Source organism: Bufo gargarizans, chromosome 7 (assembly GCF_014858855.1).
Source record: "Bufo gargarizans isolate SCDJY-AF-19 chromosome 7, ASM1485885v1, whole genome shotgun sequence".
Lineage (NCBI taxonomy): Eukaryota > Metazoa > Chordata > Amphibia > Anura > Bufonidae > Bufo > Bufo gargarizans.
This window is the reverse complement of record NC_058086.1, coordinates 68574973-68602476: the sequence shown is the minus strand read 5'-3', so window position 1 is coordinate 68602476 and position 27504 is coordinate 68574973. Positions and strand designations below refer to the sequence as shown.

Below are 27504 nucleotides of genomic sequence, written 5' to 3'. Positions count from 1 at the left end.
AAATGATATCTTCAGCAGTACTTTATACATGGGGGACACACAGAGGAATAAGGAGGACGGAGCTTGGTGGGGAGGAGTCTGAGAGCTGCCAGTAGGCATGATAGGTGATGATGTGATCCTGTAGTTCACAGGAAGCCAGCAATACAGAAGAGACTGAGCCCCAGTGTACCCAGTAGAGCAAGCTCTCGGCTGGTTGTCATAATGGACAACAAATGTATAGATGCAACTGCGCTGAGACAAATTACGCTGCTAGAACTAAATATCCCAAAATGTTTTTCCCAGACTGCGTAAGTATGTATATGTATTAATCAAAATGTACCTATTTGCAACCATTTTACAAGCATTTTACTGCACGTATGCCCTCTTGTATTTAGTGCGTATTCTCAATCATAAAGAACCTTTATGTAATAACAAAATTTAAAGGGATAAAATCAGTCTGACCAGTTATTATTTTAGGTGCCATTTAAACAAAAAGAATGGGAAATGATTTTTTTTTTAAATCAAATATCTGATGGCTTAAATTATTTTTTGAAAAAGAAAAGGCAAATAAATAGTAAAGAGGAGGGAAACCAAATGAAGAGCACACATAAGGAAATTAAGAAAGCTGTAGCATAGTAATGCAGATGATAGGACACTTCCTGAGTGGGTATGGGAAATATGCAATAAGCGCCCTAATACTGTAAAAAACACTAAAGTTAAAACTGACTCAGTAAAAAATAATGTCAAATATGAAAACCCCAATGACTGTGGTTTCTATATCTATTCATGACATGCCACTGTTTAAAGAGAATCCGTGATCAGTTTTTTGACGCTGTATCTGAAGGCCGCATACACTGGTGACAGAAACCCTGAGCAAATAGCTGGATCACCTTGAATTGACCTAGCCTTTTTGTAAAATCTGTATTGAACAGCTCCAGCCCAGATGAGCTCAGGAGCCCTCTCAATACAATGCATGCGCTCAGGAGTGCCGATATTGATGAGCTGCGCAATCCCTTGATGGATGAACAGAGATGTCAATCAGCGGCCGTGGAGCAGGGAGCTCATAAATATGAGGACTCTTCTGAGCTTGCGCTGGAGCTGCTCAATATAGCAAAACGGTTGGGTCTCTTCAAAAAAAATGACCCAGCATTTTGCTAATTGCATCTGTCATCAGTTCATGCTCACGAAACTGCTGACAGATTCCTTTAAAGTATAAGTGGTGTTTTTTTAATGTTAGCATTTGTCCATGTTTAAAAGTTTTGAGGGTTGAAGGCTTCAAAAAGGTAAAAGTTTCCCCAATTTTGACATATGTCACATGTCAGATATATCAGTGCTTCTTAAACTATGAGGTGCCCACCATTTGTTGCCTGTGGTGTACATGAAGACAGGGAGCCCTATGGCAAGGGCTGGGCCCGAATTATGGGTTTTGACACAACAGAAGGACCTGGTGGTTCCCACTTTGCATCATTTCCATGACCCTCCTATGTCGGTAATTTGCACAATTTAAACCATGCATGATCTGGCGGTAAGACCCAGTTGAGAAGCCCTGAAACATACTATTAATGTTAAAAGGTGGGAACCACACTGACCTTGAGAACAACAGGGTCCTAGCTCCCATTTTCACTGGAGTTTTCTGGCCCTTCATGCATAGAAGTCGATGGAAAGTTTCAATGGGCAATGGTGTCCTCCAGGTCGGAGAGCTGTGACTGACATGTCATAGATGTCAAAAGTGGGAGAACCCCCCCTCTCATAGCTAGTCTATAAAACCTAATTTTAGATTTTTTTTTTTTAAAGAGAAAATTAGAAAGTGAACAGTTATTAATAACCGATCACTCACATGCAAATAAAATTATATATGATTATATAAAAATCCATGCAAAATGTTATCCCCATTCATAAACTTTGCGGACTTCTGCGTTGTGGACTCCGTCACTGTAATCCGGTGTACATGCCGGCTTTCAGCCGGAGAGAAAATGCTACACGCAACATTTTTTGGTCCTGCCGAAAGTCGGCATATATGCCGGAAAGCGGCTGGATCCCATTACAGTGAATGGGGATCCGACGGTGCATGGTGGTATCTGGCCATGCCAGATACGGTGAACTCCGGCAGTCTGTTCCTCCGCCGGAACAGACTGCCGGAGTTCACAGCACTGATATGAATCCAGGCTTAGCTTGATTTTGTTTATTTTTATGAAATTTACTAAGTTTGAGAAATATGTGCAGCCAAATCCAAAATGCTTTACTAGTATGCCTAGAAAAAGAAACATTATACTGAAAGGTCCTAATATTAGGAGGTGGGTGTAATCTGCGGGGTTACCCTACTATAGCAGCCATTTTTTAAAACATCACACAAAAGTCCAGGCTGTGTAAGAGAGACTGTCGCATTGTCTCACCTGCTGGGATAACTTGGCTGCAGCAGCTGCAAGTCCCGTTTCAATAGAGGCAACTCTGGTACCTTCACGGATAGGTCTGTCTTGCCGCGGTATGGAGGGGCCGACTCTTGCTAAATGATAAACATTTAATAAGGAACCGGCATGAATAGGACAACATGCGAGGACCTTACATACTCATTCAATTCACAAGACCATCCCGGAGGATATTAGAAATAGTATTTTCTTATTTTTCTAAATCAGTCCCGATTTTTTGGCGTCATTTTCTCTAAAGATTAGCATTTTCTACATTTATTAGTGTCAGATAGAGACGTTATCCTGCCACCAGGACTGGTTTCCACTAAGGGGGACCAAATCCATGAAGCTCTATCAATGGTGTACAATATGGCCCCTTTCACACGGGCGAGTATTCCGCGCGGATGCGATGCGCGAGTTGAACGCATTGCACCCGCACTGAATACCGACCTATTCATTTCTATGGGGCTGTTCACATGAGCGGTGATTTTCACGCATCACTTGTGCGTTGCGTGAAAATCGCAGCATGCTCCTCTTTGTGTGTTTTTCACGCAACGCAGGCACCATAGTAGTGAATGGGGTTGCGTGAAAATCGCAAGCATCCGCAAGCAATTGCGGATGCGGTGCGATTTTCACGCACGGTTGCTAGGAGACGATCGGGATGGAGACCCGATCATTATTATTTTCCCTTATAACATGGTTATAAGGGAAAATAATAGCATTCTTAATACAGAATGCATAGTAAAATAGCGCTGGAGGGGTTAAAAAATAAATAAATAATAATTTAACTCACCTAAGGCTCCTTTCACACCTGCGTTCAGGTGTCCGCTTGTGAGCTCCGTTTGAAGGGGCTCACGAGCGGCCCTGAACGCAGCCGTCTGGCCCTAATGCATTCTCAGTGGAGGCAGATCCACTGAGAATGCATCCGCCTGCCAGCGCTCAGCCTCCGCTCCGCTCAGTGAGCGGACACCTGAACGCTGCAAGCAGCGGTCGGGTGTCCGCCTGGCCGTGCGGAGGCGAGCGGATCCGTTCAGAATTACAATGTAAGTCAATGGGGACGGATCCGCTTGAAGATGACACCATATGGCTCAATCTTCAAGCGGATCCGTCCCCCATTGACTTTCAATGTAAAGTCGGAACGGATCCGCTCAGGCTACTTTCACACTTAGAAAATTTTTCTAAGTTCTAATGCAGACGGATCCGTTCTGAACGGAGCCTCCGTCTGCATTAATATGAGCGGATCCGTTCAGAACGGATCCGATCGAACGCAAGTGTGAAAGTAGCCTTAGTCCACTTGATCGCGCTGCCCGGCATCTCGACTGTCTCCTTTGCTGAACAGGACCTGTGGTGACGTCACTCCGGTCATCACATGATCCATCACATGATCTTTTACCATCGTGATGGATCATGTGATGACCGGAGTGATGTCGCCACAGGTCCTGTTCCTGCAATGAATGCTCACCACAGGTCCTGTTCAGCAAAGGAGACAGAAGAGATGCCGGGCTACGCGATCAAGTGGACTAAGGTTAGTTAAATTATTTTTTATACTTTTTTAACCATTCCAGCGCTATTTTACTATACATTCTGTATTCAGAATGCTATTATTTTCCCTTATAACCATGTTATAAGGGAAAATAATATAATCTACAGAACACCAATCCCAGACCCGAACTTCTGTGAAGAAGTTCGGGTTTGGGTACCAAACATGCGCGATTTTTCTCACGCGAGTGCAAAACGCATTACAATGTTTTGCACTCGCGCGGAAAAATCGCGGGTGTTCCCGCAACGCCCGTCTGAAAGAGGCCTATGGGTGCAAGCCCTTAGAACTGACTATTACAATTATAAATGCTTATTTTCATGTCAGGGTTAAAGAGGTTGCCTCATCTCAGACAATGGGGATATATCGCTAGGGTATGCCCCCATTGTCTTATAGGTGCAGGTCTTATATCGGGAACGGAGCCCTGCAAAGTGGTGGCTGGAGGACTACGGTCTGGCCACTACCAAGCGCTTTCACTATAGAAGTGAATGGGAGCGCACCGCGCATGACCGGCTGCCGTTTCAATTCACTTCTATGGGCTCGGGTATTTTCGCCAGCGCCACAGAAAATTAATGGAGGGCGGCTGCGTCTTCCACCACTTTTGGGGCTCCGTTCTCGATATAGGTGCAGGTCCCAGCGGAGGGATCCACAGCGGGATCCTAGCGATATACCCCCATTGTCTCAGATGAGAATAACCCTTTAAGTATCTGTACAGCTGACAAACGAACATTTGTCATTTTGTGACTGATGACCGAACATTCATATGGATGCTCGTTCCCGATCACTGCCCTGTTTAAAAGAGTCCTCAGTGTTGTAGTTCACAACAGTTGGAGAGACACAAGTTGAAGACTTCTGCTATTAAAGGGGTTTTATGGCCTCCTGATATTAATAACCTATGCTCAGGATAGGTCATCAACATCCGATCAGTGGGAGTCTGACGCGCAACGCCCCCACAGATCCGCTGTTCCCTATGGCCTCAGAAGCACAGCTCCATTCAAAGTGTAGTGGCCACGCCGGGTTACTGCAGCTGAGGAGAGGGGGTGCTGAGTGTCGGACCCCACCTATCCTGAGGATAGATCATCAATATCAGGAGCCCAGAATTAAAGATTAAAGAGTGGTTTTGCACTGTGATGAAATTAAGTTCATACATTCAACTTTTTTTGAAAAATCAGCATTACATAACATTTCCATTATGGTCGAAATTTCTCTGATCATAAAATATATTTACTATGTTATATTTATATATATAATTTTTATCTACAAAATATTCATATTCAAGACCATATATATATCCTAATATACTGTTTGCTAAATTCCATGGAAGTCATAGGTAGGGGGTCAATCGGTAAGCCCCAAAAATTCATAGCCCTAGGTCTTAGGCTACTTTCACACTGGCGTTTCTGGGTCCGCCTGTGAGATCCGTTTTTCAAGGCTCTCACAAGCGGCCCAAAACGGATCAGTTTAGCCTCAATGCATTCCGAATGGATAAGGATCTGTTCAGAATGCATCAGTTTGGCTCCGTTCAGCCTCCATTCCGCTCTGGAGGTGGACACCAAAACGCTGCTCGCAGCGTTTTGATGTCTGCCTGGCGATGCAGAGCCAAACGGATCTGTCCTGACTTACAATGTAAGTCAATTGGGACGGATCCGTTTTCATTGACACATTATGGTGCAAACGAAAACGGATCCGCCTCCCATTGACTTTCAATGTAAGTCAAAACGGATCCGTTTGCATTATCATGAAAAAAAAAAAAAAGACAAAAATGTTTTATTTTTTTATTCATGGTAATGCAAACTGATCCATTCTGAACGGATACAATCGTTTGCATTATAGGTGCGGATCCGTCTGTGTGGACACCAGACGGATCCGCACCTAACGCAGGTGTGAAGGTAGCCTTAAAGGGACTCTGTCACCAGTTTCTAACCCCCCCTTTTATAACTATGGTTCTCTCCATGGTCCCCTTCTCATTACAAAGCTGTTGTTATAAGTTAAATCCGCCGTGTAGTTTTCATAAAAATCGCTTTTATCTAACCTGTCAATCTTCAGGATAAGGTGCCCAGGGCGTTTCTGATGGTCTGAATCTGCCGCTCTTCGCCGCCGCCGTTGGTGCCCTGCTCCTCCCATGATCCTTTCAGCGCCACCTCGATGTAATGCAATCCGCCTCCGGCTCTCCTCAGTGCCCCCTCCTCCTTTTCAAAGATATCGCGCGTGCGCACAGGCCTGTGCCTGATGCGCCCGTGCGGACGTTTAGATTCTGCCTCGTGGAGCGAAGTGCGCATTCGCGCATATTCGCACTGAGGAGAGCCGGAGGCGGATTGCATTACATCGAGGTGGCGCTGAAAGGATCATGGGAGGAGCAGGGCACCAACGGCGGCGGCGAAGAGCGGCAGATTCAGACCATCAGAAACGCCCTGGGCACCTTATCCTGAAGATTGACAGGTTAGATAAAAGCGATTTTTATGAAAACTACACGGCGGATTTAACTTATAACAACAGCTTTGTAATGAGAAGGGGACCATGGAGAGAACAATAGTTATAAAAGGGGGGGTTAGAAACTGGTGACAGAGTCCCTTTAAATGTAACAAAGAGTATATTAGGAATATTAGATCATGTGTCAGGTCACTTAACATTTCTGTACATACTGAGTAAACCCGTTGCCAACAATCCTCCCCCCACTCAGCAGCATTTTTTCAGTTCTTATCATCACCCGATGACGATGATGATTAGTATTACACAAATCACTGCACCAATGAATTATGTGATGATTTGGATGGTATGGTTGCTTTAACAAAAATGACAAAAATAAAGTGTATAATGAAAAAAAAATAAGTTAAAAAAAGACCTAAAGGGGATTAATTACATTTATATTTTTTATGTTTTTTTTTCTCCGCTTTTTGTTAGAATACAATCATCTTCCACTGAGTCCAATTCATCTCAGTCGAGTTCTGGGGTCTTGGGCAAACTGAAAAAACACTGCTGTGCTTTACACAAAGACATAGTAGTAGTGGGCGTCTATACAGCAGGTGGATCACAGAGGTGCGTGCTCACCTGTGGGGCTATATGGAGCATCATCAGAACATTTTCTCTTCCGCGATCGAGATTTGAACACAGGATTATCTTCGTCTGACTCGAGAGATGGGTAAACTACACAAACAGAGATCAGTGTTACTGGAGCGTACGGCACAATCTCCAATACAAACGGTGAGCAATTATCCTCGGTGCTCCAAGGACACAGGCTGAATTTAGACAGAAAACCAACTGGGAAATATTCCGCACTTATCTATTTAGAGAGACGCGCCAATCTGCCAGGCGCTAGGAGAAATATATTAGGGAGCCACATGAGGAGCAATTCACTAATATAGTCATCAAAGGCGCTGCCTGCGGGAGCCATACAATGAACGCACCGCGTGGCGACAGAGTTTCAATTTGCCGATACTTACACTACAGACGCGTCAGCAAGCAGGCTGTGTGTAGACAGTAGTCAACTTAAAGGGGTTGTTTCACTTCAGCAAATAGCATGTATTATGTGGAGGAAGTTAATACAAGGCACTTACTAATGTATTGTTATTGTCCATGTTGCTTCCTTTGCTGGCTGGATTCATTTTTCCATCACATTATACGCTGCTCTTACAACCACCCTGCAATCCATCAGTGGTGGTCGTGCTTGCACTCTATAGGGAAAAAAAACATCAGCCTCTCTGGTGGCCAGGACTGTAGGATCACACATAGGCTGGTGCTTTTTTTCTATAGAGTGCCAACACGGCCACCACTGATGGATTGAAGGTGGTCGTAACCATGAAAACTAGCAGTGTATAATGTAATGAAAAAATGAATCCAGCCAGCAAAGGAAGCAATGTGAACAATCACAATACATTAGTAAGTGGCTTGTATTAACTTTCTCTACATAATAAATGCTACTTGCTGCGGCGAGACAACCCCTTTAAGGACTACAGACTGCCAGAAACAGCAGCCTATGCTCTGTAATTTAGAAGGTTATATTGGGGAATTTTTAGCTATGCGATTAATTAAAATATTCCTTTATTGGGTTTTCCAAGGTATTAGCTTATATAAGTAACATTTTCAATATTCAGCACATCGCTGATAATGCACAGCTCCTACACTGCCGGTCTGCTTGGTTCCCCACACTCTGTTAAAGGGGTTGGCCAGTTTTCTGTATTGATGACCTCTCCTCGGGGTAGGACATCAATGCCGATCAGCTGTTTGAAGAGAACGCATCGCTCGTACATCGGCGAGCAGGTGTAACCGCAGCTCCTCCATCACCATTCAGTTCCTGCTCCTTCCCATGGAATTGAATTGGATGGAGGAGCTGCAATTACACCTGCTCGCCGCTGCCATATCTCTGGTATCTTGTGATTTTTGGGTCATTTATTATTTTACTTCGGACCACGGGTTATAAATAGCACGTGAACTTTATTCTATTATGGTGGTACCAAATTTATATCATTTTCATATTTAGTACCTTTAATGAGTAAAAGCATATTTTTGGGGCTCAAGTTTGCGAGACCCATAACTTTTTCATTTTAACGGACATGTCTGAATGGGGCTTGTTTTTTGTATTTGTGGACCAATTTGATGCACATTATTCTTTATAAAAAGTACAGTAATTTTTTCCTGTATTTCTGTCATGCCATGCAGTTTACATTTAATTATGTGTTTTTTCATTTTTTCTACAGTAAATTTTAAAGCAATATTTTACATTGTAGGGGTTGTCCATTTTCACCCCTCTGGCCCCCCTGGTATAAGCATCGGAGCATTTCGTGCTCCCATGCTCTCCTTTGCCCTGCGCTGAATCGCGCAGTGCACGGATGTTTTTAACACTACTAGGCGGAGGCTTCCGCCCAGCATAGGTGCCGGAGATTTCACCGGGCTCACTGCTGGGCGGAAGCCTTCACCTAGGTTACCCATGGAGAGCCCGGTACGTCACCAGATCTCCTAAAAAAGCCTTTGCTCCGATGCTCATATCAGGGGGCTGCCTGGGTGAAAATGGGAGTATGTCTGGGCTCAGCTCTGAAACTGGACAACCCCTTTAACCTCTTAATGACCAGCAAATTTTTTCAGTTTTTGCCTCTCCATGTTTAAGCAGCCATAACTTTTTTTTAGTTTTTTTTCATTGACACTGCTGTATAGGGCCTAGTTTTATGCGAAGAAGTTGTATTTTTTTGGTGCTGTTTAAGGCTACATATAAAATAAAATACTTTGTCATTTATATACATTTTTGGTGTTGCAAATCTTTTGTGTTGCAAAGCAATTTTCAAAATTTATGTTTATACTGTACATATTTCAACACTGAACTTCGGGTTATTTTAGTTGCGTGGAGGCCTAATAAGCTTGTTTTTGCTTTTATGCATGGTATGCACAATAAAATGTATTTTGCAAGCCTTTTTTTTTTTCATCAAAAATTCATTACATTTCTTTAAACCCATTAAGGAATGACTGTTCTACAAAAATACATGTTATTCTTATAATGTATTAGCATACTCCTGTGTGCTAACACATTATGTTCTGGGTCTGTATGGCACAGGCTGTGTTTAGGGCAACATTAGTGAGCCCTCACAGCAGAATTACGGAGCTTACAGTCCTAGGGGCCTTTCTAGATCTAGATGTTTAGGGCTTACACAGCCTCCGATCAGATCACTGGGACCAAATCAGGGGGGAAATCCCTTCAGACCAGGCTGTGATCCTAGACTATGGCAATCAAAGGGTTAACAGTTGGGATTGGAGCTACCTCCGATCCTGGCTGTAGAGCAAAAGGCTGCTCTAAGAACTGGAGCCGTCAGCTACAGTTTGTTCGTAGAGCTGGAGTGCCCTCTGCTCCCTCTAAAACAGCGACGACAAAAGAAAGGGGTGGTCATTTAGAGGTTAAAATATATATATATATATATATATATATATGTATATATAAAGAAGGAAAGTCCGCAGCACTCCTTTAAGTAAAAAAGTGAATTTTATTCACACATTGTCTGACATGTGTGAATAAAATTCACTTTTTTACTTAAAGGAGTGCTGCGGACTTTCCTTCTTTACTGAATTTGTCCCATATCGAGGGACCACCAGTGCTGCCTGAATCTTTTTATGGATATATGTATATATATATATGGGTTTTTTTTTTATTACATTTTTATCATTTTTTGACCCACTAGGGAAGAATGCTATGCTGTCCCTGGGGGAACAAGTGGACCCCTATTTGCATCCTAATGGAAAGTGGCAGCTTATATTAGGACGTGAAAAGGCGGTGCTTTAAATAATGTCATATAATGGTGCGCCATCCATAGCGACATGTCCCATGACCGCTGGGGAACAATCCATCTTCACTACAGTATTGTCACGGAGCTCTGGGCTTATCATGCAGCCTGGCAGTGCGAGGACGATGCTGTGATTATACCACCATGTTTAAAGGGGTTTTCCGAGATTTGGATACCGATGACCTATCCTCCTGTGAGCGAGACGGTGTTCTCGCGGCTTACCAAGCACAGCGCCGTACATAGTATAACGGCTGTGCATGGTATCGCACTCAGCCCCATAGAAGGGAATGGGGCTGAGCGCGACACAAAGCACAGCCGCTATACTATGTACAGTGCTGTGCTTGATTAGCTGTGAGAAGGAGCGCCACTGTCTTCTCAAAACAAAAGATAGACGGAGGTCCCGGGTGGCGGACCCCAACAGATCAGATACTGAAGACCTATCCTGAAAATAGGTCATCAGTATAAAAATCCTGGAAAACCCCTTTAATAACTCGGAAAACCGCTTTTTGGGGAGTATTAAAACTTTAATTCGCTAAAACGCATTCATTGTATGATGAAAAGTTCTCCAGTTTTCTAATACATCATATTGCATGTATCGGTTTTCAAGATCTCTGCTTGCAGTCAATGAATATACACTTAGAGGATGAAAAAGTGTCCTGGATGTCATGTGATAACGCCACCACATGAGCAGGACAGATCTTCATCCCCTGCAAAGCAATCAATGACACCTTCCATTCAATGACCGGCAGGCAGAGATCTTGAAAATTGTGAAGAACTGATATACAAATGATATAAGAAAATTGCAAAAAAACTGTTCATTACACAATGAAGACGGCTCCCTGGCAAGAAAAAAGGGGAAAAAGAGATATAAAAGGAACAAATGTAATCTGAATGAATGAAATATGATTAATGGTAACAGACATGACACATTGCACACTTCATGTCATAACACGGAAACAGTGGATGTACACAGGTTCACAGCGGCGTCAGTGAATGGGGCAGACGGCACACCACAATATCACCCCAAAGACCGTGATCCAAGTGTGGCTAGGTCCTAATACACTCCAACCACAGATTATAGTTCTGTAATGGAAATGGTAGCACAATGACAATACAAACATTAAAAAACTGTGAAACAAAAAGTTGAAAATGACCACATAATAATAGCTATAAATAACTGACAATGTCAAAAAGTGGGAATTGCAAGGTTTTGCTGTTCCTGTCCTCGGTGTTCAGTCTCCACTCTCACGTCATGTTCCTCGGCACCAGAGTAGCAGAAATATTGGGTGCGTGCTATGTCTAGAACTTAAAGGGAACCAGTCACCAAGAAAATGTAAATTAATCTGCCGGCACCATGTTATAGAGCAGGAGGAGCTGAGCAGATGGATATATAGTCTTATAGTAAAAGATCCAGTAAAACTTGTATTTCATTAATTTAAATTCCTGCTCATTCTGATCTTTGAAGTCCAGGAGGCGGAGCTATCAGTGATTGACAGCTACCTCTGTATACACAGTCAAAGAGGAAAGGCTGTCAATCACTGATAGCTCCGCCTCCTGGACTTCAAAGCCCAGAATGAGCAGGAATATAAATGAATGAAATACAAGTTTTACTGGATCTTTTACTATAAGACTATATATCAATCTGCTCAGCTCCTCCTGCTCTGTAACCTGCTGCCTGCAGATCAGACACCATGTTCAGATGCTAGGTTCCCTTTAATAGGGAGGGGTATAAATAGAGGTTTATTTTTAATATAGTGTAGGGACAGGGATGTTAAGCATTTTTGTAATTTACTTTATTAGGGAAAGATGATTCTTTCTACTAGAAAAAAAGGTGTAAAGAGTCTTCTTAGCAAAGCTCTGAGTGATGCTGAAGACAGACAGGCCGGGTGATAGGCCAAGAGGCGGCTGGAAGCCTCTGTATGTTACACACAGATGTCTTCAGCGTCCAGTAGAAAGCTGAAGACTAAAGAGGGACTCTAGAGCGCTGCGAACAAGACTCTTTACACCCGGTTTCATAGTAGAAAGAACCATATTTTCCTAATAAAGTACATTATAAAAATGTTCAACATCCCTGTCCCTACACATGCACAGAAGGACCCCTGTTCCCTTCAATGAGAGGTTCTGCAGCAGGTGAGTTGTATGGTATATTATAAGGAATACTTTCCATGACCTTGAAGGATTAATCTCACCTTATAAAGTGATGTCATATCCCTAGGACTTTGGTGGGGGTCTGACCTCTGGGACCTGCAGCAGTAATTTAGTGTTGGGTCCCTCTTAAAGCTCTCCGTGCACAGCCGCGTACATGGCCACCCTCCGCCATTTCCTTGACCTACACTGCTGCAAAGTCAGATCAAATCCTAGTGCTACACCATCACATTATAACATGGGGGCCCCTTTAATAGAAGCACTCAGCCTTCTGCCTTATAGTCTTAGGGCGTACATTACCCATATACATCCATGAATTTATGTATACTCCTATACCAGAGACTGACTTGTGGCCATACACATGATGTATACCGGTGCCCTATATGCCGTACTCTGCCCTCTGTACTCAGTCTATTCAAGAGGGAGGGCAGCGGAACAGTGATGTCATCTTATTCTGTGTGCGGGAGAAACTGGACAGCACTGCCACTTATTCTGAATACATTTCTCTTACTCTTCAGGTCAACAGCACAGTACTACTTCTCTAATCTGAGAGCAGTCACCCAGTACTACTTCTCTAATCTGAGAGCAGTCACACAGTACTACTTCTCTAATCTGAGAGCAGTCACACAGTACTACTTCTCTAATCTGAGAGCAGTCCCACAGTACTACTTCTCAAAATTGAGAGCAGTTGCACAGTACTACTTCTCTAATCTGAGAGCAGTCGCACAGTACTACTTCTCTAATCTGAGAGCAGTCACACAGTACTACTTCTCTAATCTGAGAGCAGTCACACAGTACTACTTCTCTAATCTGAGAGCAGTCACCCAGTACTACTTCTCTAATCTGAGAGTAGTCGCACAGTACTACTTCTCTAATCTGAGAGCTGTCGCACAGTACTACTTCTGTAACCTGAGAGCAGTCGCACAGTACTACTTCTCTAATCTGAGAGCTGTCGCACAGTACTACTTCTCCAATCTGAGGCAGTTTCATAGGCGCTCGCTAACTTGAGGGCATAACATGTGTATAGCAGTTACTGCAGTGAAGTTAGACACGTCAGATCTCCTGATATGTACGTTTTAGTAAATACCTGCGTTCCTCTGGCAAACTTTCTTACAACTCTCCATTATGTTGTTCCTCTGTTATTCCTCCTGAAAAATGCACGAGTAAAATGCCAAGTGGGGGTTATCCTTCCCCTTGTGAATAGGCTGCTGTCATTTATGCCTCCATTTTCAGGAGGGATAACAAAGCAACGGCACAACATAGATTAATCAGTAAAGGCTTTCCAGAATTTAAAGGGGCAGTCCCCTCCTACAGAGCAAAGGAATATCGCCAGGATATGCCCTCACTTCATGATCGGGGGCAAACTCCTTACTGAAACGAAGGGGCTGCATTGTTGATTTAGTGCCGTTTTCTCTTCTACATTTCTCTTGCACAGTGGGGTTTGCAGCCACCTGGAAACTGCATCACGTTCCCACTGAATGGGGACAAGCTGCAGTTCCCTGCACAGCCAGAGGGGGTCTCTGTGCCAGGAAAAATTGCAAAGGAGACATCTAGCGCAAAACAGCCGCCACAGCCTCTTCATTCTTCAAAATGGTAGGGGTCTCAAGGTCAGACCCCCGTCAATCTCTTCACAGGATGAGAGTATCCCTTTAAGAGAGAATGAACGTATATATTCAAACGGCTATGTCAGCTCTTTGTTAGTGACGGCCATAATTACTACTGAAAACAGAAAAGAAGGACCGGTATGAGGGGCTGCTCCCCATTACCCTGCTAATAAATGAAGACCACCTTAGAATGAATGCGCTTGGCTCCGTTTTCTGGTCTTCCCATGCAGTCTTAGTGCGTCTCCGGTGTAAACCTGTTATAATATCTACTTAGATTCATTTGCAATCTGAGCGTGCACAGCGGTTGTTCAAAAAGACTCCGCGCTGAAGTCTGGAAGCCAAATTTATTTTTCCTGGCCTGCGCTCTCCACTGGAGGCGAACCCGAAATCTATTTACATCGGACCACCGGCTGTTTCTGAATTCAACCGCAAATGGAGCTTTCAAAATTAAAGGAGAGCTGGTGCCTAATGTGAGCGCGGAGTCAGCCGGCTGCTACATATTCATCTGCCTCGAGAAAGAAATGGAGTTCACAACATTAAACAACATTTATTATATTACTTTTTCGAGAAAGGACGACCGGTTCCACAGTCTGGGAACCCACTCAGAACGTTCAATGTACACCTGCCGTCCAGACGCTGGCGGCCATGTTCATACACATGCATGCCTACCTAACCGAATTGTGATAGGAGGTATAGGCACATGAAAGTGGTCACCGCTACATCACAAAGGTCATCTGGCATCAGTAGGCGTCCCAACCCTCTGTCAGCTACTGACTGACATGTCCTAAAAGGTCTCTGGCACCCTTAATGATCCGCAAAAAAAAAAAAAAAAACACGGATGCAACATGTCATCCAAATACATATAGTCACATATTGCGGATCCGCAACGCACCCGGCCGGCACCCCCATAGAACTGCCTATTCTTGTCCAAAGAATAGAACATGTTCCATATTTATTTTATTTTTTTCAGGAAGATCGGGGCCGCGGTCCGAAAATGCGGATGCGGACAGCACACTGTGTGCTGTCCGCATCTCTTCCGCCGCCATAGAGAATGAATGGGTCCGGATTCGTTCCGCAACGTTGTGGAACGGATCCGGACCCATTCTACGGACGTGTGAATGGACCCTTAAGAGAATGTGTCAGCTCTCCTTAAAAGTCTATTTTAGTAAATGCATTGCCATTGCTCTCTTATTCCTCCTGGAAATGAACGAACTGAAAACTGGGCGATACCATTCTCCTTGCCAAAGGGGTGTCAGCATGCAGTATGGCACTGCCTATTTAGTGCTGACAATACGAGACTGTGTTGGTGTGCCCTATTGACAAGGGGGATAATAACATACAACTTATTTAGACACTTCCATGAGGAATAACGGGGGAATGGCGCAATACAGCGTTTTATAAAAGATGTTATTTCATGAGGAATACAAGTATTTACTAAAGCAGACGTGTAAGAGCTTATACCTTAGGGTCATGTGACAAGTTCTGATCAGCGGGAGACTACAGACTTTTATGTGTCAGTGACTTATGGCGGGTCTCCCCCGCCAAACCAAACTTCTAACATGTCAAAAGTTCTTTAAAGTAGTATGTACCCTTAGGGCCCATTCACACGTCCGCAATTTCGTTCCGCATTTTGCGGAACGGAATTGCGGACCCATTCATTTCTATGGGGCAGCACGGATCCGGAATTGCGGAGCCGCACTTCCGGGTCCGCAATTCCGTTCCCCGAAAAAAATAGAACATGCCCTATTCTTGACTACAATTGCGGACAAGAATAGGCATTTGCTATTAAGTGCTGGCGATGTGCGGTCCGCAAAATGCGGAACGCACATCGCTGATGTCCGTGTTTTGCAGATCCGCACACCCGTGGATCCGCAAAACACACACGGATGTGTGAATGGAGCCTTAAACTGATAGATTTGGCTCAATGCGTGCCTCTTTTGGTCTTTCTATGTGCACTGGTGTTCTCTTTGTCTATTCTATGAACAGTTCAGCAGCCATTGAAAACGCCTGCAGCCTCTCCCGGCCTTTCTTCTATCACATTACTGGCCAACTGTCATGGATTTCCAGGAGCAAGAAAAAGCCTCCAAAATGAGCAGTTTTTGTTCTTCCGCTAGATCCTATATCTATATGGGGACGTCTTCACAGCACCACTTCTGTTCTCTACTTCAAGCATAGCAATTCCAAATATATAGCCTACTCAAAATAATAAATAAGGCTACTTTCACACTAGCGTTGTTTTAATCCGGCGTTCAATTCCGACACCGGAACTGCCCGCCGGATCCGGAAAAACGTGTGAAAACGGATTACATTTGAATCCTGATCAGGCTTTCGATCACAATGGAAAAATGCATTGGAAAAAACGGATCCGCCATTTATGGACTTTAACTTTTTTTTCACATTTTTCGGGTTTAACATGCAAAAGCCGGATCCGTTTTGACTGAACACACGGGGCCGGATCCGGCGTTAATGCAAGTCAATGGGAAAAAAGCCTGATCAGGCGTTCAGTCAAAGTGTTCAGGCTTTTTGGCCGGAGGTAAAAATACTGCATGCTACGTTTTTCTGAAAAGCCTGATCAGTCAAAAAGACTGAACAGAAGACATCCTGATGCATCCTGAAGGACTGACTCTCCATTCAGAATGCATTAGGATAAAACTGATCAGTTCTTTTCCGGATTTGAGCCCCTAGGACAGAACTCAGCGCCGGAAAAGAAAAACGCTAGTGTGAAAGTACCCTAATAATAATAAAATGTATGGACTATGCTCTTGCAGGGGATATATAAAGGGGTCACAAAGACAACACCTTTCCATATGTCCTACTGAACATTTGGTCACGGGGGGGCTTCTGAAGCGGACCCCGTGGTGATGTTCCTTAATGTGTGTTACATAATAACAAGTAAAAATCCTCCAGAGCCGTTTCCTTCCTCATACAATGCTCACAATACACCCATTGAGGAGCCTTACCAAAGTCCGAGTCTTTAAAGCACGCTCCCAAGTTGTCCTGCTCCTCCTCATAGTCGTCCATTGTGATGTTGTTCTTCGGGGCTTTCTTGCCGACTCGCTTGCTCGTACACTTGTTGTTGCCTGATTTCTTAGCGTTTTGGGCTGATAGGGAATTATTTTTCGACTGGTTAGCATTCCACGACGTCTGTAGACAAGAGTCGGACGGCAGGTTGGCCATCGATAACATGCCCTGTATTGCTTCTTGTGTGCTTGGGGATGCGGGTGGCTGACTGTGGAGCAAAATATAGAAAGTTCGGTTACGACAAAGAAACAACAACCCCGAGAATGCACCGGCCTCTTAGGCCTAAAGGAAAAATCCGGCTCTGCCTATTTTCTATATTCTAGACTGCCTGGCGATCCCAGAGTTCAGACCTCCACCAATCATAAAATTTCCACAGTGGATCTGCTCAAATCTGTAGCAACTAAACTTTTGGATTTGGGTGCAGAAACGCTGCAGATCCTGTAATACCCAATGATACCAGTCTCCGTCAGTGCAGTGCTCCTTGTCACAGAAGAAAAGTTTCTAAAAACTTTGATAAACTAGTTCTATCCGAGCCCTGCCTCTAAAGCCACTTTCCCCATCACACGTCTGTGCGTCTCTCCAAACGCCATATTTTCCCCTTTACTCTCTGTGTATATACACTGATAAATCTGCTATATAGCTGGGCACATGCTCACAAATACCCCTGGCTGTACATCCATAGCTATGCAGACGACAGGCCCAATATGGGCAGCACACGTAGAGTTCAATACATGGGGCTCATCCGGCAACTAAGTGTAACACAAAACACACGCTGTCCATACAACGCCGGTCTCCGTGTAAATGAATCTATTAAAGGGGTAGTACAAAGGGGTATTAGAAAAATATGGCCACTTTTTTATTAGAAACAGAACCACACTTGTCAATGGGTCACTCGTTGAAGTGCAATACCACACACAAATTGTGGACAGGGGTGGCTTTGTCTGGAATAAAGCAGCCATATATTTCTAACCGTGAACAACCCCTTTATACAATAGAGACCAAGGGTTAGTTTGTCAAGACTGGTCCTGATATCTCCCTGCGCTGCCTTGTCAGAAATGTATTGTGTGCTCGGCGGTCTGTGCTTCTAGACTGGACTCTACACCAGCTCTGTAAACTGGTAAATGTGTCGGGCAGATGGCCCTGTCCCTTGAAATGCTCCCTTTTTGGAAACTGGCAAGGATGGGTTAGAAACATCATCTGCACCTAAATTTAGGCGCAATGGCATTTAAAATGTTGCAAATCTGCAGGTTGCCACTTTTGCACCCCCAAAAAACTGGCGTAGGGGCATAGTAAATGATCCTGCACATGGTACGAATTTATTTGCAATAAGCTGCACATAACTCAGCACTATTTCTTGAGGTTTTTGGTGTGGGTTTTCAGTTTATTTTAACAACCCCATTAAAGTCTATGGGGAAAACAGCTCTACATAAGGAGCGGAATCGCAGGAACAATTGATTTCGAAATCCATACGGCCCTACGTACAGAATAGGCAATGTGTACGCGAGATCTGGCAAACACTTTGCTGGTAATGTATTGTGCTGCTGTTTTTCAGCACGAAAACCCGGGCGGAAAAAACAGCCCGTAATCCACACGTTGTGCGGGTAGCCTAAGGCTGGGTTCAACATTCTGCTATTAAACCCGCATAGGTTTTGCAGCATAAAAGCTGTCAGACTTCACCCTCTCCATTGCAAAAGGTGAAATCCGCTGGGGAGACTGCACATTTCACATTCGCACCGCGGGTCAGTCGGTGCAGTGTTCTTTTTTTGTATGCAGAATGTGGATGAGATTACTTAAAATCTTATTCACTTTACTAGTACCGTAAAACCTTGCGGATTTGCGGCATTAAAATCTGCAACGGCATATCCTCAGCTTTTCAGTCACGTGTGAACTCAGTCAGAACCACACAACCTCTCTCACCCTATAGCAGGGATGGCCAACCTGAGGCTCTCCAGCTGTTGAAAAACTACAACTCCCAGCATGCACAGACTACAGCTATCAGCCTACAGCAGGGCATGGGTGGGAGGTGTAGGCTGGCCATCCCTGCCCTATAGCAATGAGATCTACTAATCTCTTCATGTATAAAGGAACTTCACAGTAATGAGACGTGTGAGTGTAGGTAGCATTGGAGCAGGTCTGGGAGCTCGGACCACCACTGACAGCTACGATGGAGGGTCCTGAGGAGCTCTTGGACAGACTGTATCTCTGAGGCGCACTGATGGTGTTTCTTCTGCATTCCAGCTAAATGAATGGAAGCACCAACAACATCGCTCAGAGACATGGACAACTAAAACCAAGTGCTCCACAGGCTGCTTCATTCTGTCAAACACGGCTGGGTCCCAAGCTGATAGACCCCCTACCAACACTACCTCGCGATACGTCACAAGCCAAATGGGAGCATTCCGGTTCTCAAGGCAATGTCCTTATCTAACCCATTGACGGGAAGAAACCAGCACGTCGCTCGTGAAATCTGCCAGTAAAGTCTGCAGCATGTTCCTGAGGGAGATCTCCTCTTACCCCTCCCAGAGGTAATTGTAGGTGAAATAGACCATCAAACCTGCAGGAAGAACGGCCGCTGGGTATATCTAGAGTGCCGCGCCATTAACCACCACATAGAAGAACAGGCCAGATCATTTAGTCAAGCTGCCCATTACTGACTAAAGATGTAAATCTGGATCGAGGGGCAGGAGACCTGGTAATTTACCATTATGTTAAATACGGTCTGCGTTTTAGTCTGTGTAATGAAGGACATTACTTCTAGCTGAAACCTCAATTCCTTTTCAGAAGTTATCATGGACCAATGCGGTGCGGCCCTAATGTACTCATTAAATCTCCCGTCAAAACGTCTGCATTCAGATGTTATATGTGTTTTTACATATTTTTTCTGCTGTCTACACTGAAATGAATGACAATGCGTTAGGTGGGTCGCTATGTGGTTCTTCCTACCTTCTTAACTTCTGCAATAACCAAAGGAGGTGAAGAAAGTATGGGGTCTGATCATGAGAGTATGGCACACAAGACTGGCAGACACAAATACAGGAAAATCAGCAGTTCCATTTAAAGGGCATCTGTCATGAGTTTTGTACCTATGACACTGGCTGACCTGTCACATGTGCGCTTTGAAGCTGAAGGCATCTGTGTTGGTCCCATGTTCATATGTGCCAATATGTAATAATATGTTTATATGTGTTAATTTTTATTTTTTGCTAATGTGTAGGGAGAGTGACAGGAAACCGTTTTGTAATATACTTTATTTAGGTAAAACATTTATTTGTGGTAGAAAACTGGGGCTGAAATGTCCCTTAGCAGCAGCTCTCTCAAATGAGCGTTGCTAAGGTACATCCGTCTTCTATTAGCATAGGAGAGACAGGCTGTGCGGGAGCTGTGGGCCTCTGCCTGCCCTATGCGTCTTACAGGACGGCGCGATTCTTATCAATTCAGGAGGTAACCACTCTTAGATCAGAACCATCCACCTGTATACATATAGGCAAAATGTCGGATTCCACAGATATCCTCCTCCACTGGGCCCTGTAGAATATTAAAAGAAATCACACCGATAGTGAAGCACTGCCATCATTGCTCACATGCACTACCGATGTTATACTCACAAGCGCACGTGGAATTGCGGGCACATCAGACAAATATGATCGCCTCGTACTCCTCCTGTCCTCTCTCTCACATAGGCAGTTCTGCTTTGTCCCACAGTGACTTGTCCATGTGACTGTCCCCAGCTTATGCCCTAGGCCCCAGTCCTGCACTCCATGCACATGCTCCATGCGATCATATAACTATCGGTGTGATTTTTTATATTCTACAGGACGCAGAGGGGGAGGAGGATATCTGTGAAATCCGACATTTTGCCTATATGTATACAGGTGGATGGTTCTGATCTAAGAGTGGTTACCTCCTGAATTGATAAGAATCGCGCCGTCCTATAAAACGCATTGCCAGTGTATTTCTTTTCTGTCATGAGTAAGGATCAGCACTACATGATCCGAAACGCGTAGACAGGAATACCCTGTTTGGTTTTTAATGCACTATTTTCAATAAAAGCTGCCACTTTTTTTGAACTGGAAGCTGGATTTCTGTTTCTTTGGACGTTACTTTGTTCCCAGCGTGCTCCGTGCTTCCTTCATCATCCAGGTGAGCGCACCCGCCTTTTTTTTTTTTTGCTCATATAAAACGCATTGGATTGACTGTGAATTAAGCCCACTTCACTCTTGGGACCTGCGGCGGCAAACGATCCAGGCAACATATTGGAGATTTTTATTTTTTAATTGTACTCTGCCTGCCCTGCTGCTCCCTCACAGGCTTGTGGAGAGAAGAGCCTACCATTATCACTATGGTATATGCTCACTGACCAACGTGGCCAGGGCTGTCAGTGAGCCTTCCCCCTGCAGTCCCCGCGTGCGGACTAATGAACCAGCTGCTGGCAGCGATGCCTGAGTGGTAAGCGCTCACGACAAAGAGTGCAGGAAGGCAGGGGGAAGCTGCTATACACAACTGTCCTTCTATACTGTATAGCAGCTTCCCGCTGCCTCCCTGCACGGCCTCTAGTGGGCGCTTACCGCTCAGGCATCGCTCCCAGCAGCTGGTTCATTAGTTTGCACGCGGGGAGTGCAGGGGGAAGGCTCACTGACGGCGCTGGCCGCGCTGGTCAGTACAAGTCCATTATATTTCATAAAATGGGTTAGGGTAGATTTATTTTTAACACATAAGGCTCCTGTGTCGACCAGTGTAACGGCAGTTACACTTTAATATATACAAATGAGCCTCTAGGTGCAACCTCTAGGTGCAACAGGGGTGTTGCCATTACACCTAGAGGCTCAGCTTTCTCCGCAGACTATAATAAACATCAGCAACTCAAGGCTATGTGTAGATTTGACTATTTGGGGCACAGAGGCGCATCTCATTCTAGTACACAGGAAATTACCAGTCTTGATAAATCTCCTCCCTCCCATATATACCCTGTCTAAGTCAGAAAATCTGGGCCACTGAACGCAGCACTCAAACCACCAGTCTCTGCGAATAGGTGATGTTAATTTCGGGAAAACCTCTCTAAGTAGACTGGCCTTTCTGCAAGCCCCTCTCATCTACAGGATCTCTTCTTACCTACAGAATTTTTAGTAGGTTAGTTCTTCAGTACTTCCAGTGTATCAAATGGAAGCTCTGACATGAGTGGGTCGTGTTTCTCTCTTTGCCATCTCTTCATGTTAGAATATTATCAGTAAGGAGCCTTGGCAAGATGGAAAGCACAGCTCCTTTCATCATACCAGTCGCTCGGGGATATAACGGATGGCTCTACCCACGAAACCAGGTTGGCGAAATTCATCCGTCTGTATTTCTGTACCTTTCACACAAATGCACTTAATCGTTTGGATAGAGAAAGCCTTGCCTGCTTTTACCAGCCAACATTAGTCCACAGGGACAGCTAAGACTGCGGCAGACATTCGCCCTAGGTGTATGAGAGCTCTTACAAGAAAACAACAAAAGTTACTTCCTTGTCAATTTAAAACATCTTGACAGACGCTGTGATGAGCTCCGGTAAAACTGCCTGGACTATTACCGCCTGGATATGGCGCAGGGCTGCAGGCATTCTCATTGCATCAGACGTACATGAATCCTCGGAAGGTAGACATTTCACAAGTGCAGCTCTCATTACCTACCTATTGGAATTATAATCTAAGCCACCAACTTCTTTACTTGCTTGCAGAAGGTCCAGAATGCCCCCAGAACTTGTGCTGTCCTTCTTCACTTTGGAGTTTCGGGCTGGTTTTGTGTCTGTGTCGATGTGAAGGGATCCCTCGTCTGAGGAGTCATCGCTCTATATGGCGAGAGACAAAGTTAAAAACGACCCTTTCCTTCAGGAACAACCCCCCCCCTAATCTGTCTTGTATCTAAAGATCTCAAAAAATATGGGATGGAAGCAGACGTTAGAGAGCAGCAGGAACCCATACAGCGTCGAACGGCAGTGGTGGGGGATTTGAGTATTGGTTCTTTTATATTCTAAGCCAGCTACCACCATAAGCCAGCTACCACCATAGTGGCTGCCAACCAGCAGCCACTAGAGGGAGCATGGTGAAGACAGAATAATACTGACACCAAAAAGTTCAGTGCAATCTGTAGAAATGAGTATTCCTGTAGATAGGATATATATGTAAGATTGTTCTATGACTATATAGACGGTAACAATAATATTCACCTCTGTAGGACTCTAAAATAAGCTGTGATTCAGTAAGCAAAATTGCTAATGTATTCTATTCAATCCAGACTATGTTGAATGATATACGTGTCTACACATGCACCTTTACACAGCAATCTCTGGACACAGACTTCCAAGTAAGCAGTGCCTCTAGGTCTAAAAGGGTTTTCCAAGGTTAGGTCATCAGTATCTGATCCATGGGGGTCTAACACTCAGGACCCCTGCCAATTAGCTGTTTGAGAAGACACCGGCATTCGCAGTATCGCCGCGGCCTTCTCTGAGCTCACCAAGCACAGTGCCATCCATTTGATTGCGACTGTGCTTGGTATCACAGCTCAGCCCCATTCACTTCTACAGGGCTGCACCTAGGCCATGCACTGGTGCCTTCTCAAACAGCTGATCAGCCAACGTCTCGGGTATTAAAAATTATGGAAAACCTCTCTAAGCAGACGGCCTTAACTCCAAGCCCCGCTCATCTACAGGATCTGAACTATCCAGCGGATAGGTCATCAGTAGTAGTGTTTCGGAAAACCCCTTTAATGTATGGATATGTGCGTATAAGCACCTACTTCTCCATACAGCACGAATTCTGAGACCTCGGTTTGCACTTTATATGTTAGAACAATTTCTATATATCTAATATATAAAGCTGAGTGTATGTTCGCTAAAGGAATCCGCACGGTCGCATTTATAATCACACAATTTGGCACACGGGTACATCAGGTGTCCGGGAAGGTTTTAGAACAGGTCTCAGCTCTCCAGGATGTACCGTTCCTGAGATATTCCCAAAAAATGCATTAGCCAATAGAAGCCTGGTCACGTGACCCTTATCAGCCAATTAAAGCTCGCAGGCCAGTCTCCACATACACAGTTTTACTTCATATTTCCATAACAACCCAGCCATTTTTCTTCACTGCTGTAGGTGAGCTTTAAAGGAAACTGTCACCAGAATAATCGCTATTGAAGTAAAGCCAGGGCCTAATTGCACTTAGTACCTTATTTCAAGATGTGCCTTTGTTCCAGCAATAGTTTTTATCCTCTGAAAATCCAGTTTATTTGGTATGCAAATGAGCCAGTAAGGTGCCCAGAGGGGCGTCACTCATGCAGGAAGGAGCCCAGACGCGCCCCCTCCCACAATGTGTCCACCCTCAAAATTATTTGAGTTTCATCAGTTTTTGAACAGTATTAATGAGGTGTCACAGTTTACGTTGGTTCATTCCAAAGGGAAATACAGTTCTTGGACACTATGGTAACTATTTATGTACTCGGCTTTATGTTAAACCCACAGATAGGAACACCATGTTGCGGTATAACAGTTGCCATCCTAGAAAAATGGTTAGACATCATCCGTACTCACAATTCTTGAGAGCCAAATGTGTTAGACACAACTTTGAATACAATGATTGACAGGTTTTTAGAACGTGGTTATCCTTATAAATTACTAAAATCACATAAAGAGAAGTACCCTTATTAAGAAAACATCTAACATGCAGACTTCTAGAATTCCATTTATTTCTACATACTCAGAATTGAGTACTGATATTTCTAAGATCCTCAGACACCATTGGAGTATATTAGGCGGTTGCCTTATGAATGTTTCAGAATTCAAGTTCCCTCCACTTTTTTCATACCGTAGACCCAGGAGTTTACGTGATCAGTTGGTCAAGGCAGATGTGGGCTCCATGAGAATGCTTAGACAAAGCACATTGCCACATGCTGGACCGGGGTGTCTTCCATGTCTCAGCTGTGTCAATTGCTGGTATATCTGTAAGGGCAAATTGTTTGTCCATCCTGTGTCGGGGGGGGGTCTCAAATCGAATTGGGTTCCATCTGACATGTGACTCCAATTTTGTTATTTATGTTCTTTCATGCCCATGCAATTTGTTGTATGTTGGAGAGACTTCTACAGACATGAAGACAGGTCTTAATAACCATCGTTATACGATACGCAAAAAAAGACTTGATTTGCCTGTTTCTAAACATTTTGCCGATCTCAAGCATACTGAAAATGATTTGAAATGCTCAAATATGGATCATGTTCCAATGCCTAGGAGAGGTGGTAATAGAATAAATATTTTGAAGAAAAAAAGATGTAATGTGGATCTATAAACTCAATTCCTTAAAGCCACATGGCCTTAATGTTGATTATAAGATTGGTAAGGTATCATAGTAGGTAGCTTGCCCTCTGTTCCTTGGGGGACCTCTCTTTTACTGTGTATGGGGAGCATTTTTAGGACAAGTAATTGTACATTATTACTTCATTAATTAATTTTTCTCCTTTTTTTTCCTTCTTTTAGATGATGGGCTGGAAAAAAACATGGGGAAATGAAGAGACGGACACATTTACCGGATGTTTGAGTGACATCAGTGATGCATTGTTATGTGATCTACTGGATATGCCCGGGTTGCTGCCATTGATATTTGAATTATTATACTATTCATTGTGCATAATCCCATTTTTAGATATATTGTTACTGAATGTATGGAGTAGACCCCTCCTGGGCTTATTTCGTAGCGGAAAGGACCTGTTGCAGAGGCCGCATTAATCTGCAGGCATCTGTGAGGTTTTTTTTCTCTTTGGGTATGGGGGACATGCCCTGATTAGTGTATGTCCTACCTACCCTTATAGTCCATTAAAACATATGTGCTACTGTTAGACCTAGGGTTGTTTCGATACCAAAATTTTGATTCGGTTTCGATACCATAAAACAGTATTGCGATACCCGATACCATGCAAAAAAAATAAAACACCAAAAAAAGCTGCGTGCATTCCGCATTTTATGTAACGTCTGGCCCATAATAGAACGGTCTGATCCTATTTTTTTTTGGGGGGGGGGGGGGGGGACAAGGTGACAAAAAGAATGGCGAATCACGCATATTATTTTATTTTTTTCTGTTATTGCGTTCACTGCATAGGACATTTTTTATATTTTAAAAGTTTGGACTTTTCAGACGTGGCGATATGTAATATGTTTATTTATTTATTGTTATATATTTTATATGTAAAATTAGGAAAGGGGGCGATTTATACTTAATATTTAGATTTTTTTTTTACTTAGCCCTTAGGGGCTAGAACCCTTGTCCTATTCACCTTGATAGAGCTCTATTAGGGTAAATAGGACTTCACACTCTCCCTGCTGCCCTCTGCTTTGTACACACAGCAGCAGGGAGGTTACCATGGCAGCCAGGGCTTCAGTAGCATTCTGCCTACTATGGTAACCGATCGGAGCCCCAGGATTACACTCTGATCCACCAATGAGGAGGAGGGGAGGGGACCCTGCCACCAATGATTTTAATACTGGGGGAGGGGGGATTGGGGGGGTGCACTGCACCACCAATGATTTTAATACTGGGGAGGAGAGGGGGAGGGCGCACTGCGTCACCAATGATAATATAATTAACATTTAATACAGGGAGGCAGGTGCGGCACCTGAGGGGTTAATTGTCGCTAATCGCAGCTCCCGGCTCCGGGATTTGTATTAAACATTTACTTTTATTGGTGGCGCAGTGTGCCCGCCCCTCTCTCCTCATTAGTGGCCATGCCAGCAGTGGCACAGGGGGAGGGAGAGACTGCTTCCTTCTCCCCTGTGCTGCTGAGGGAACACGGAGAGCGCTGAGAGCAGCGCGCTCAATGTTCTCGGATACTAGACTGCGCAATAGCGAAGCCTAGTAGCGAAAAAAAGGCAAATCCTGGTATCGAGGTCGATACCAGGCAAAAGTATCGATTGGGTATCCAAAATTCGATACCCGAAACAACCCTAGTTAGACCCTGAATGCGTATCGGGAGTCTATAAAGCTGTATTTGTGTGTTGCCAGGGACTAAAATGGCGATGTATGCTGTCTGAGGAGTCTGCGCACGCGCTGAGTTCCTTTTAGTTCTTATACCTTTCCCAATATGGTCGCCGTACTTGGGGAAGGCTTACGTGCATGCCCCAATAGCCGTTGAACGGCATGGCGCTTTGTGCACAAACCGGGCATGCGCGGTGGTGATCGGGATACGCAGAGTTTTACACATGATGCCGCTATGAATGTGGTTTGCGTCTCCACCTGTTTATCCCTAATCTGGCCCATATTATACACTGCACCTGGCACTTTATTATACACAATCATTCTACATTTTAATCATAAATTTACATTATTGGGAATTATGCTAATTATGCATTTTGCAGTAATCACGAATATAATTTTGATTGTTTAGTGAATCATGGGTCTTTTTAATCATGTTTTTGTACGATTTTAATACTTTTTTTGTCATATTTGCTATTGTGTGAGTTTAATGATCAATTATGCACTAATGCTGTGAAATTGTTTAACCACGTATGCTATATATATAATGCATTTGGCCCTTGTC

General features: G+C 44.1%; 1 protein-coding gene across 4 annotated transcripts in view; it reads right to left on the bottom strand.

Annotated features, from left to right (window-relative positions):
• PHF2 (PHD finger protein 2) overlaps nucleotides 1-27504 on the bottom strand; it is a 234392-nt gene that overhangs the window by 15963 nt on the left and 190925 nt on the right. For 3 of the 4 annotated variants that reach the window (XM_044300454.1, XM_044300455.1, XM_044300456.1), the window contains exons 17-20: nucleotides 22618-22775; nucleotides 16894-17162; nucleotides 6970-7065; nucleotides 2373-2482 (exon numbers count right to left, since the gene is read on the bottom strand). In XM_044300454.1, coding sequence (XP_044156389.1) covers nucleotides 2373-2482; nucleotides 6970-7065; nucleotides 16894-17162; nucleotides 22618-22775 — 633 coding nt within the window. Of the gene's footprint in view, nucleotides 1-1576; nucleotides 1686-2372; nucleotides 2483-6969; nucleotides 7066-16893; nucleotides 17163-22617; nucleotides 22776-27504 lie in introns of those variants that run through there. The other variant, XM_044300457.1, reaches the window with a different exon arrangement.